General features: G+C 43.5%; 1 protein-coding gene across 1 annotated transcript in view; it reads right to left on the bottom strand.

The window, feature by feature from the left end:
• TNS3 (tensin 3) overlaps window positions 1-13,559 on the bottom strand; it is a gene marked incomplete at both ends in the record, with an annotated part of 215,942 nt that overhangs the window by 7,152 nt on the left and 195,231 nt on the right. The window contains 4 exons of the mRNA XM_084247736.1: window positions 6,489-6,566; window positions 7,366-7,443; window positions 8,189-8,284; window positions 11,027-11,158. Of these exons, the coding sequence (XP_084103862.1) occupies window positions 6,489-6,566; window positions 7,366-7,443; window positions 8,189-8,284; window positions 11,027-11,158 (384 nt within the window). The remainder of the gene's footprint in view (window positions 1-6,488; window positions 6,567-7,365; window positions 7,444-8,188; window positions 8,285-11,026; window positions 11,159-13,559) is intronic.

Raw genomic sequence — 13,559 nt, 5'->3', positions numbered from 1 at the left:
CTAGAGTGGGGAAAACTGGAAACAGATGTTCATAAGAGGGAAATGGATAAATAAGCCCTCTCAATGGAATACTATGCACCCATCAAATGGTAATCCTGAAAAATGCATAGCAACATGGGAAACTTGAGTAGCTAATGAGAAAAGCAGAACAAAAACTGTCTCTGCTATGATTAGAACTATAAAGTAAAAAGCATATGTGTGTAAGGACAAGAGTAGGAAGGATCCCTGGAAAATTTAAGAAGCTTGAATTTTGGAAGATGACTATTTTGTCTTTGGTTTCATTAGTGTTACTGCAATACTAACCATGCAGTTACAAAAAGAAAAAAGAAAACATTGACCTAATTACAATGAAACCCTACAAAAAGGGCATGGCCTGGATCTGGTGCACATTTGCAACCACAGGCTGCCACGACCCAAACCCTGCTTCCTCAGCACCATAAATGATGGTGTTTAATGAGCACCCTCCTGTTTGGGGAATGTATCTCTCCAGTGCAGAGCTAAGATGTCAGCTCAAAGCACAGAAGGGAATGTTGCTTCTCCAAAGCACCTCTGCACTGAGCACATCAGTCCCCTGGTCTTACTCTCGCTAGCTAAGAATAGATGGCCTGCAATGTCCCCTAAAATATCCAAGTCTACCTGACAAGGCAAGGACTCTTGGCTGGGTGAAGATTGGGGGCTGGACAGGAAAGTATGGGATGTTGAGCATCACTCGGCATTTATGGGAAAGCAATTTTATAAGAAACAAACATCTTAGTTCTACAGGTTCCACACAGTCCTACCACTTCTGGGAATTTGTCCTAAGGCAACAATCCAGAAATCAGAGAAGAGAAATAATTCAGAAAGACAGCCTCTCAGGCACTACTTGTATTGAAGCCAAAAACAAAGTAAAGGAGCAAGCATGGGGAACTGACTCACACAAATGACACCGTCACTAAAATGAGATCTATGTCAGATTTGCAAAAACCAAGTAAAATTTTTATGTTAAGTGAGAAAAGGAGAAACACTCAGTGTTCATACATGGTCACAACAGGTCTATGTGTAGTGCAATTTGTCCCCTTCTCTTCTGTATCATCCCTTTCGTTAAATGCAAAGAACACATAACACCTTTATAAGAAAACATACTTTACAATATGGCAAGTTAAAAACACAACCCTAACATGCATGGAAACTCTATTAAAAAATGTCTTTCCTGGGCCTTTCTGGTGGGCTCAAGGGATTAATTCTCAGCACTATGAAGCAATCTGCAGCCACTGCTGCATGAGTTCAATCCCTGGCCAGGGAGCTCCCCACATGGCGCAGCAGACCTTTCCTGTCTCACCCGCTGCTCCCCTCAGCAATATATTTTAGTCAGTGTGCCTGTTCTTTTCCCCGCTCTGTCTCTGGCAAATCCTCTCACCCCCACACCTCTGACCTGTACCCCATTTCTTGTATGCATAAATAAATAATTCTTTAAAAAAATAAAATACATCAAGAGGTAAAACTATTTTCTACTGAAGGGTTATCTCTAGGAAGGACCACCCTTTAAAAACAAGACATTTAGAGTTATTGTTACAGTTCATATATTATTTAAAAAGAAAGTCTACTTAAAAATGATAAATAGAAGAGCTAAAAAGAAACTTCTCTGAAGAAGAAATGAAATGGCCAACAGGCATATGAAAAAATGTTCAACATCACTTGTAATCAGGGAAATGCAAATCAAAACTACCATGAGATACCATCTTACACCAGTGAGAATGGCACATATTAAAAAAACTAGCAACAACAAATGTTGGCGAGGATGTGGAGAAAAAGGAATTCTCCTGCACTTTTGGTGGGAGTGCAAACTGGTCCAACCACTATGGAGAGCTGTGTGGAGATTTCTGGACCTACTAAACATAGAGCTTCCATATGATACAGCAATTCCACTACTAGGTATTTACCCAAAGGACACAGAAACATCAATTCCAAAGAACACCTGCACCCCTATGTTTATAGCAGCACTGTTTACAATAGCTAAGCTTTGGAAACAACCCAAATGCCCAAAAATAGATGACTGGATCAAGAAGATGTGGTACATATATACCGTGGAATATTACTCAGCATTCAAAAAAGATAAACACATGCAATTTGCAGCAACATGGGTGGCGCTGGAAGGGATCATGCTCAGCAAAATAAGCCAGAAAGAAAAAGAAAAATACCGGATGGTCTCACTCATAGCAGGAATCTAGAAAATTTAAATAAGGGACCAGGAAAATGAATAACTATAAGAAAGTGAAAATCAAAATCAACAAACAACTATGAACCAGAGACACTCTATGGGTGATAAGGGGCGGGGAGGGGAGGTACTGGGGTCAAAATAAGGGGATTGCAATTGTATGGGGAATGTAAAAATAAAATTTATTTAAAAAAATAATAAAATAAAATAAAATAAATGATAAATAGAAGAAAAACTTTTTATCTGAAAATAAGGGTTGTTATGGTTCCTCATTGCAATCAAGTAATTCATTAATCTGTTAAGTCAGCATTTATTGGAAAAATTATGAAACACCTTTTGTGATAAGATGATATTAAACCCAAAAACAGGCCCCAGCAGTGTGTGTGCCCCATGCTGACTGCCTGGGATGAGTGAACAGCATGGAAACATCACGGCGGCGCCCAGGACCAAGACTCTGTGGTCCTGCCTGCTGCTCTGGAGCTCTGTGTGTTAGCCCAGAGGTATCCCTGTCTCAGGTGCTGTCTGTAAAACAGGTTGAGAGGACCCCACCACCTTCAGGGGTCTTCCATACCAGCACAAAAGTTCTGGAAGTGCTTGCTTAGACTGTTCAACATTATTTTCTGCAATGATATTGATCTATGAGTTGTAACTTAAAAACAATTACAGGTTTTAAAAATTCTAAATATATTTTATAAAACACAGCAAAAAGTTGAACCAAATCAATCAGAGCAGACTTGTGTTTGCAGCCTGATATCCTACATCAAGTGCGTGGTTGGGTTGCTTGACCATGAAGCCTGCAACAAATGCCCACATCCTTTGGACACCAGGCACGTGCAGGGAGGACATGCTGCCACTTTAACATAGGAAGCGACAAGCCCTGTTTCTCCAGACACTCCCTGAAACAACGTGGGGAATGTGAGCTCATCTCTGATATGGGACCGCTGTCTCACACAGCCGTCACAGGCTCTCCAGGACCAACCTTTTCAAACATGTTCACACAGGGGAAGGACAAACCACTGCAAGAGAAAGACCATTCTTTGGCGAGGAAAGGCATTTTTACACAAAAGTAGAGTAACAGAAAGACAACAACTTATGTGACTGAGTTAAAGTTCCCAAGGCATTTTGCCATGTGCTATTCATTCAGTGTTCACAATCAGTGGTTGGGAAGAAACTATTATTGTGGTGAGATCTGCATGGCTACGTGATGTGCCAGAGGTCAAAAATCTGAGTAGTAGAGCCTGAACTTGAGCCCAGGTCTGACAGAGTCTGCAATCTTTATTCTATACCTCTGCATTCTATCACACTTGGCGATTCTGGGCAAATTCTTGTTACCTTGTTCTGGGCACAGATAACTTATCTTTCAATGACAGATAACTTATCTTTCTAAAGGATTTCAACACTAAAGTATTCCTTTTGAAACCAGAGAGATTTATTTTACCTGGCAAATAGGTACAGTGATAAATAGTTTAAAAGAGAAAAACTGCATAGATGATTATTGCAATTATACAAAGGATGTAAGAAGAAAATACCTATGTGCTACATATACCAGAGATAAAGTACACTCCAGATATAAGGTAAAGAATAGTGGTATTTCTAGTCCAATCCTTCAGCATTCCCAGAAGCCCCCTCCTTAACATTTTTGAGATTTACATTGTATGAAAGATCTCTAATGAACGGAACTCAGGGTTTCAAAGTTAGCAAGCCACACTATCTTCTCTAGCTATGTCTCTTCCTCATATCCAAAGACTCACAACAACCCTGTGATCTTTGACTTATACCCAACCCTCTTAAACTGTGGCCACTACAGTGCTACAAAATGATCTGACCTGATACTAAATGATTATGGCAATGTTGCAGAAAACAAGGTTAATATACAAAAGTTGATCTCCTTTCCAGCAAAAAACAAGTGGACTTGGAAATTAAAAATACAATACCATTTACATTAGCACCCCTGAACATGAAAGACTTAGGTATAAATCTAATAAAATATGAAAATCACAAAACTCTCAATAATGAAACCAAAGGCAAGAAAAATACAAGACGGGCCTCCCCGGTGGCACAGTGGTTGATCGCTGGGTTACAAAGATGCCTGTAGCCTCTGCTGCGCCAATTTGAACCCCGGCCGCCAGGTGAGGGTCCCACATGGCACGCAGACCTCTCCTGCCGCCTGCTGGTCCATTCAGCAGTGTATTTCATCAGTCTACCTGCTCTGCTCCCCACTCTGGCTCTGATGAATCCTCTCACCCTCCCGCTTCTGACTGTACCCAGTGCTTGTATAAATAAATAAATAAATAAATAAATAAATAAATAAATAAATAAATAAATCTTTAAAAAAAAAAGAAAAATACAAGACTCCCATAATGAAGCCAGAAGAAAATAAATGGAGAAATATTCCATGTTCATGGATAGGAAAATTTAATATAATCAAGATTCTGGTCTTCCCGACTTGATCTATAGATGCTATGGAATCCTAATAAAAAATTCAGCAAGTTACTTTGTGGAAGTCACAGACTGATTCTAAAGTTTATAGGCAGAGGCAAAAAGATCCAGGATAGTCAACACAATATTGAAGAAAAGAACAAAGTTAAGAGAGCTGACACCACTGGGCTTCAAGACTTACCATAAAGCCACAGAAATCAAAACAGTGCAGTAAAGGTGAAATAATAGACAGCTTAAAAGACAAATAATAAAACATAATAGAGACCAGAAAGAGACCAACATAAATAGTCAACTGATCTATGACAAAAGAGCAAAGACAATTCAACGGGGCAAACATTGTCAACAGAAGGTGGTGGAACAACTGGGCATACACATCCCAAAACTGAATCCAGACACAGATCTTATACCTTTCTCAAAAATTAACCAAAAATGGATTACAGACCTAAATGTAAAAAGCAAAACCAAAAAACTCCTAGAGGATAACACAGGAAAAAAACACAGATTACCTCAGGTTTGATGATAACTTTTTAGATAAAATACAAAAGACACAAGCCATGAAAGAAAGAACCAACAAGGAGACCTCCCTGGTGGTGTAGGGTTCAAGTCTCAGCACTATCATGCTATTACTGCTGCAGTTTCCCGGGCCAGGGAGCTGACCCACATGGCGCAGCAGACCTCTACTGTCTCACCCGCTGTTCCCCTCAGCAGTGTATTTCAATTCATCTGTTCTGCTCACCACTCTGTCTCTGGTGAATCCTCTCACACCCCATCCCTACCTCTGGCCTACACCCCAGTTCTTGTATGCATAAATAAAATAAACCTTTAACAACAACAACAAAAAAAAAAAAAAAACCTACACACAGATGTCTCCAGAAGCTTTATTCATAATTGCCAAAACTTGGAAGTAACCAAGAAGTGCTTCAGGAGGTGAATGAATAAATAAACTGGTAAATTCAGATAACAGAATATTATTTGAAAGTAGAAAGAAATGAGCTCTGAAGCCATGAAAAGACATGAAGGAAACTTAAATTCATATTATTTAGTGAAAGAAGCCAATCTGAAAAGACAACATACTACATGATTCAAACTATATGACATTCTGGAAAAGGCAAAACTATGGAGATGATACACAAAAGTAGGGGCTGCCAGAAGATGGAAGTTTGGGAGGAATGGATAGGTGGCACCTGGAGGACACTTAGGGCAGTGGAACTGCTCTGTATAAGACTATAATGGTAGATAAATGTCATTATAAGTATGTCCAAACACATACAATGTACACCATCAGGAGTGACCCCTAAGGTAATCTGGGTGATGCTGAGGTGTCAATGTTGGCTTACTGATCGTGACTAATGTATCTTCCTGGTGGGGGATAGTGATGATGGGGGAGGCTGTGTGTAAATGTCCAACACTATTCTAAAATATAAAGTCTACTACTACCACACTAGTAAAAATACCCCACTCGGGGGTCTGTGCACCCTGGATTGCTGGCAGCATGGGTCAAATGCTGACTCGCTTCCAATAACTGATGAGTCATGTGTCCCGTTCACTTTCACATTTACAGCTGGAGGGGCCAGTCACCCACGTCCTGTCTTACTTTGTTTTCCTCCAAACTAAGCATAGAACTTGACATTTATTCCACTAAACTTAGTCTTGTTCGAGTCAGAAGGATACTTCTAGCCTGGGGAGACAGGATTCTCACCCCATCAGACATTTAGTGCCAACTTTCCTGGGGTGGCTTTCTAGAAAACTTCTAACACAGAAGGAGGAATGGAAACAGGATACTGGAGGTGTGAGAGGAGACTGTCCTACTCCAAGTGAACACAGAGGTATGGAGAACAAACTCAAGGTAACTCACCTGCCCCCTGCTTTAGCAGCTCAGCTGCCGAATTGGCCGACGTTTGGGGAGAACTTTCAACTATCTCCTCCAAGGGATCTAGAGGAAGAAGCAAGAAAACACAGCAATGAGTCCAGCGGGCCTGGAAAGAAGCAGCAGGACAAGGAGAGATGATTGTGGCTGATGCGCAGAGGGTGGCACACTTGGTCTGCAGAGCTGGGACCTCCTCCCGGGACCACAGTCTAGTCCAGAGAAACCAACATTACACTCAGAGGAAATGTTAGGGTGATGTGGTCCCACAAAATATCTTACTGATTATGAATTAATTTACAATTAAATTGTAAATGGTAAATCACATTTCCTAAGTTAATGATCATTAACTTTATGAATTAGAATAAAATTATGTGAAATTAAGGCTGCTGAGGAAGTTGGGAAAGACTGTCAATTTACACTGTTATGCTGTGGGGTGGATTTTTTATTATCATGGATGTTTTCAAACAAATGTAAAGGTAAAAGCACACATTTCATCCAGCATCTAAGCTCAAGAATTCCAACATTCTGCTGATCTCATAGGATCATAAAAATGAAGAGTAAATGACCTTGAAAGTCTTGGTCTAGAATTTTGTATTTTTGAGCTAACCTTTCCTCCTCAGAAACCTTTCACCAAAGACCCTGATATTAAAATGTGGCTGGGGGCTACAGGTGCAGCAGGACTGCCCCTTCTTTCCCTGATTTGGGGAGGCTGTTCAGCCTTCCTTAGGGTTTGTCCACAAAGGACACAATAGAAAATACCTTGCAGTCTTATTTCATCAAGTAGATCCCCAGCTGTGGTATGCCCAACACACTACAGACGATCCCACCCAGAGAGCCAGTGCGGCCTGAGGACCTGACAGCATACCTCGGTCTGGAATGAGCAGTTTGCAGGGCAAAGCCAGGGGTGTGATGGAATGCTGACACACCAATGCCGTCAGGCTCCCTGCAAAACAAATTAACAGCAAGCATTAGCACAGCTCGGAATACTGAGCTGCTCAGACAGTTTACCCTTTGAAAGGCAGCTCTGCCTGGAGAGGACGACCCTTATATATCTTAGCAACTAACATCTTCCATTGTTGTTGGACTTGGTGCAAAATGAAGCCACAAATTCAGCAAATATTGCAGGTGATTCTTTGCAGAGACACATCATTTCCAATATGTAAAACCATACAGGTTACTGAATCTGAAATTAGGAGGTCTGAGAGCAAGACAGATCCAAGTCTCGCCACACAGAAGTCTCTAAGGTGCTTCTAAAGGACTGCAGCAACGCAATGTGTCACGTGTCTGTGCCTCACCTGGTGAATTCTCCATTCTTCAGGATAGGCCTGCAAGGGTGGGAAGACTCAACTTACAGGGGAGGGACAACATGATGGTGGGGGTCCTGTCTTTCCCTTAATCCCTTAGGGATGGGAATGAGTCAGGTTCCAACCTTGTCAACACCCACCTGCCTGCCAGAACAGTATTTTGTTGACACCAGTCTCAGCACAGTGGTTTTGGTAAGTCTGGTTTCGAAAATGCTTTTTTGAGTAATTTCATATCCAGTTCACTTTAGATCCCTGATAGAGAGGAGCCTCAGAACTGGAGAACTGCACTTAAACACTAGGAGTGAAGCAGTGCCAGGCAACGGCCAGACTCTCAGGGAGCAGCCAGTGTGTGCAAAATACCAAGAGCAGGCTCTTGCCACTCACCAAAATAGGGTTCATTGGAGCAGCCTTTCAACCGTACTCCTTTTGGGGTACACTCAATCAGAAAGTGCCGAACAAGTTCACTGGCCAAATCTCCAACTGTATAAGAGAAGGAGAAAAAAGAGAAAAAACATTTTTTTTTAATTTTTGAAGAATAAGGAAGGGGAGGAGACAGAGGGAGAGAGCGGCTGGAGCTGCCCTGAAAGGCCTCTCTGGACCAGAAATCTGACCACTGCAGAAGGTGTGTGCCATGAACCATCTGAGGAATGGCAGCTGGGCTCAGGACAGTCAACTGAGCACATGACACACCTTGGGGTCAAGGAGTCCTTGGGAAGAACCTCAGTCATTCTGCCAAGTATTCCCAGTGAAGGGAGGAATTAGTAGCTAAGAAAGAGGAACATCAATCTCCAACTCCTTCAGAGAGCAGAGTTTAGAAAAACCTGGGTTCACATGATGCCCAAGAATGAATCATTGAAGCGCTGAAGATGCCAGTCTTCTGGGTAAGACTTAGCCAGGACCTAAAGCAGGCATCAAGCCCCAATTGTGCAGAGCAGCCTTCCAGCACCCCGCTACTACATGGTACAGTTGTGTCCTGGTCACCTTGGAACCCAAAGAGAAAGTGCATCACAGAAAACCACTGATTGTAGGAAAGTACAAACAACATAACAGAAGACAAGTCAGTCAGTACTGCATGTAACAAAACAGTAGACTTTTAGCCAGAGCTGCATCTCGCCCTGCATCCTCGAACACCTTTATGGGGCCTTGCCAGCCACGACTTCTAACATTCCTGATGCTGGAAACCTCCTGACACAGGATTCTCTGGAGTTTGGTTTGGTCCCCACACCTTGCCCCGAGTACTCTCCCCAATGATGTCTATAAATAACAATGACAAAGCATTTCGCAGGAACAGTAAAACTGGATTGTGTAAAGACTGGATTGTGTAAAAGGCTGTATTGTACAAAAATGGGAAGCGAACACTTTGCCGTTCAGTTGTGGGAGGAAAATAATCCATGTCTCCGAAACTTTAGGGAAACAGAGTGTGGTCTGGATGCCAGTGGTGACAATGACCCAGGGCTACAGTGCAGACCCTGCTGCTGCCCAAACTCCCGACTACAAGAGTGGGTGGTAGCTCACAGGATTATTTCCTGATTCAGTCAGTCCCCTCTCGAATCTGTGTTTCAACTGTGAGCTCCAAACCCTTTATCCAGGAAGCCAGATAAGACTTCACCCAGAGGAGGCCTCAATGCTGTGTTTCCTGAAATCTGCTGTTCCAATAGCCTTTATTTTGTTATCTTCCTCTTAAGATTTGTGAGAGTCCACCACGGAGGCAGATGCCTGCCTGAGGGTAGGAAGAGTAGTACATCACCATCTGTATCTCCAAAAAGACTTTCTCTAATAGATAAATTCAGTGAATCCAAAGAGCCTGAGAGCAGCCATACAGCCGTTCCACTCACTCACGTCCAGCCCTGTCTCCAGACTCATTCATGTCCCCATCCTAAGACATTTCTCTGTTATAACCATCACTCACCGTGTCTTCAAATAAGGAGGAACGTCTGTATCCTCCCTAATCAGTCTGATTCAGCTCTTCCATCACAAAAGCCCCTCTTTCCACTCAAAGTGAGTTGCGTTTAGTTGCTTTGCTCACATTGGAATTCTGGATGCTTTAGAATTCCACCTTTGAAAGCTCACTGTTCTCCCCATTCTACACAAAGCCTTTTCTCCCAGGCAATACCTACATATTTGAGATCTGAGTCTCTTCCCAACTTCACCCCTGTCCTTTCCACTCAGACAACCACTACCTGTGAACAAATGAGCATCTATGTTTCCTGAAAACCCCACAGCATGCATGCCACCGGACGCCTGGAAAACCAAATCTCATGTCCCTCAAGGAATCAACTTCTGCGAGGTGGTGACATATGTGTTTGTTTCACAGTCACACTTAGTTGTACATGTAAGCATGGCAAACTTTCTGATTATGCTTATGTTTCATGACAAAGAGCATGAAAGACAGTAAGTAGAAAGCCTGAAATATCTGGCCTGGTGCAAGTGTGCTAGAACAGGAGGATGAGGAGGAAGGCATTGCCCTTTTCCGTGAAAAGTGGTGCAGCGTGTTGAGCACAGTGCTGTGAAGCTGTCCGCAGCCTCTGCAGCACGGGTTCTATTCCCAGCCAGCCAGGGAGATTCCCACATGGCGCAGCAGACCTTTCCTGTCTCGCCCGCTACTCCCCTCAGCAGCGTATTTCGGCCTGTCTGCCTGTTCTGCTCCCAACTCTGTCTCTGGTGAATTCTCTCACCCCCCCCCCACCCACCGCGTCTCTGTCCTGTGCCCCAGCTATTATATAAAAATAAAATAAAATAAGTAAAATAAAATAAAAATAAATCTTTCTTAAAAAAAAAAGTAATGATGGACGGACTCCAGACCTAACTCCAGAATAGTTTTTAAATCATCAAATACATTCATGGGTATAAGAATCATGTATATAGTGTACCTTTCATGTAAGGAAAAAACAAAAACTGAATAACTGATGCATTGTGTAAATAATCAGCAAGAACACACAGGGCTCCATTATCCATAGTTATCCACAGTTAGCATGGAGAAAGGAAGGTTCTATTTCGTAGACAGGATGCTCAATAAATTAAGAGTGAAATGGGTTACCTAATTAAATCAATAAAAAATAAAATTTACAAATAATTAATATTTAGTCTTCAACAAGGACATTTACTAAAATACGTCTGAGAAATTAAATTCTAAGAAAAACCCCTGAGAATTGTTGAAAGTCATCTGCTATCTCATTAGCATAAACACAAGCTCCCAAGCATCCTGCACAGATTAGTTCCTACCTTTCTTGTTCAGCTGCAGGACCGAAGGAGGCGGGGTGGCCACTTTCATGGCTAGGCCGTATGCGCCTCGGAAAGAGTGGCTGTCCCTGACGATGAAGGAGCCTGGCTCTTTGTCCTTTAGCATGGCGATGGCTGCAGGAAGGGGAGGAGAGAGGCATGAAGGTCTGCTGGAGCCACGAACATCTTTTTTTCCTATTGCCAACTGCAAAAAGGGATCTTCTCCCTCCTTTTGCAAACAAGGTCATTGGGAGCTGGCTGGGGTCCCCACTGAGCTGGAGGAACAACATGGGATAAAGTGTATGTTGAGTCCATGCAAGTGAAGAGCCCTTGGGAGGGTCTGTGAAGTTGGGGGTGGGTTCCTGACTGTGAACTATACAGAGATGCAGAAAGGCACTTCCCTTTAGGTCTTAGAAGTGCCAGGCACTTCCCTGCTACTGCCTCGCATGCAGGACTGCCTCTAAACCCACACCACAAGGGTGAAGTCTCAGCACAATGGAGCTATCAGCAGTCACTGCAGCACAAGTTCAACTCCCAGCCAGGGAGCTGACCCACAGGGTACAGCAGACCTCTCCTTTCTCACCCGCGGCTCCCCTCAGCAGTGTATTTCAGTGGATCTGCCTGTTCTGCTCCTCACTCTGTCTCTGGTGAATCTTCTCACCTCTCCTCACACCTCTGGCCTATACCCCAGTTCTTGGATGCATAAATAAAGTAAATCTTTAAAAAAATAAATAAACCCACAGTACCAGTGGAGCGCAACTGATGACCCACAGCCCAGGAAACCAAGGCCCTTTCACTACCCACCCGACCAGGAGCTGGAGGTAAGGTGGGAGGGGGGCACACCACACCTGCACAGCCCCGCTGTGTGCCACCTCTCTCCCTGAGTGACATTTTTCTTAGAGACTTCAGGGTGTATGCACTTCTAACAGAATAAAGGAAATAAGTTTTCAATCACATTTTCTGAAGACAGAGGAAATATTACCCAAAATACCTGAATATTTAATACAAATTCACCCAAGGAAATGGCAAAATTGTCACTTTAGGTGGCCCTCCCACCAGTGGCTCACATGGCCAGTTGTGTCCAGCTTCGACTGGACAGAGCTGGGACCTCTCTTGCATGTGGCTGCCATCGATGAATCAGGACTAATAGGTGCCCAAAGCTCAGCCCCTCCCCATCTCCCCTAGGTGAGGCTGGGGGCAGGTAGCCAATAATCCTGCTTTAAAACATCCCTTTCCCTCCCAGAATCTGGCTCCTCCATATTTCATGAAAAACGTTGAGTTAAAAAGAGTAAGTAGAAGGTTTAAATATATCTGTACATGATTAATACTGTGTTCACAAAAAAAAGAAAGAAAAGACAGGTGATAAGTCTAAGTTTGATGCTACCCAGGCACTGGCCAGAATTTTCTGTAACATGCATGTATCTCAGTAAGTTTTATAGCTCTTTACCCTATATAGAAAAGAAGAAAAGCAGGCATTTCAAGTCTAAGGCAATAGAAGTTTAGTCATGGAAAATGCCACCTTTCTACAAAGCCAAAAACCTGTCAGGAACAAACAGGGTACAGAGCATAGGCCAGGGAGGCAGGGGTCCTGTCCCTCCCAGTAACTGGAGATCTGCTGTGCTAGGCCCTCAGGTGCCCCTGTTGCAGCCCCAACCTTCAGGTGTGCAATCTGTTCGGCTATGGGATGAACAATCATTTTTCGAGGCCTTCCCCTCATCCCAAAGCAGGATGAAGCCCTGAGACAGAAGCTGGCAAACCCAAGATAAGGGAGGAAGGGGGCCAGGACACTAGATCTGTATAACCAGGAGGGAACACTGCCTGACCCCATGGGATGGAAGTCTCCCCTACCTGCTTCCCCCAACCCAGGTCTGCAGCCAGGTCGTAGGTCCCACAGCTGCTGTGACACCAGCTAACTCTTCTCACAAGTATTTTCTAAATTTGGGATCAGAACACATTAATATTTTTTAAAACTCGGGGTCGGGTAGGAAGGAGATCACTTTCAGAAAGTTTTGTTTATTTTCGATTATGATTTATCTCACAGTGCTTTTTTATTAATTTTTAATTTTTTTAAATATTTATTTCTGCATACAAGAACTGGGGTGTAGACCAGAGGTGTGGGGGGTGAGAGGATTCACCAGAGAGAGTGGGGAGCAGAACAGGCAGATATATTGAAATACACTGCTGAGGGGAGCAGCGGGTGAGGCAGGAGAGGTCTGCTGGGCCATGTGGGTTAGCTCTCTGGCCAGGGATCAAACTCCTGCTGCAGTGGCTGGTGACAGCTTGATAGCGCTGTGTCTTTAACCCCTCCGCCACCAGGGAGTTCCTCACAGAGCTTTTTTAAATTGTGATTTCACTTCACTAAGGTGAAAAGTACCCCTTGGGTGGACTGAAGCCCTTGGGGCCCACGTAGCCCAGCAGAGAGAGGGCCTGGTCAGTCTGACCCAAGCTCACCACCCAAGCCCAAGCTTTAAAAGTGAGGGCCACTTGGCCCCAGGGAGGGAGTCAGGTCTCCTAGGGCCATGGAGTAGCGCTTGAA

The sequence above is a fragment of the Talpa europaea genome (genome assembly GCF_964194135.1).
Source record: "Talpa europaea genome assembly, chromosome: 11".
NCBI classification, from domain to species: domain Eukaryota; kingdom Metazoa; phylum Chordata; class Mammalia; order Eulipotyphla; family Talpidae; genus Talpa; species Talpa europaea.
Note: the sequence above shows the minus strand (reverse complement) of the source record. Positions and strands in the feature narration are given on the sequence as shown.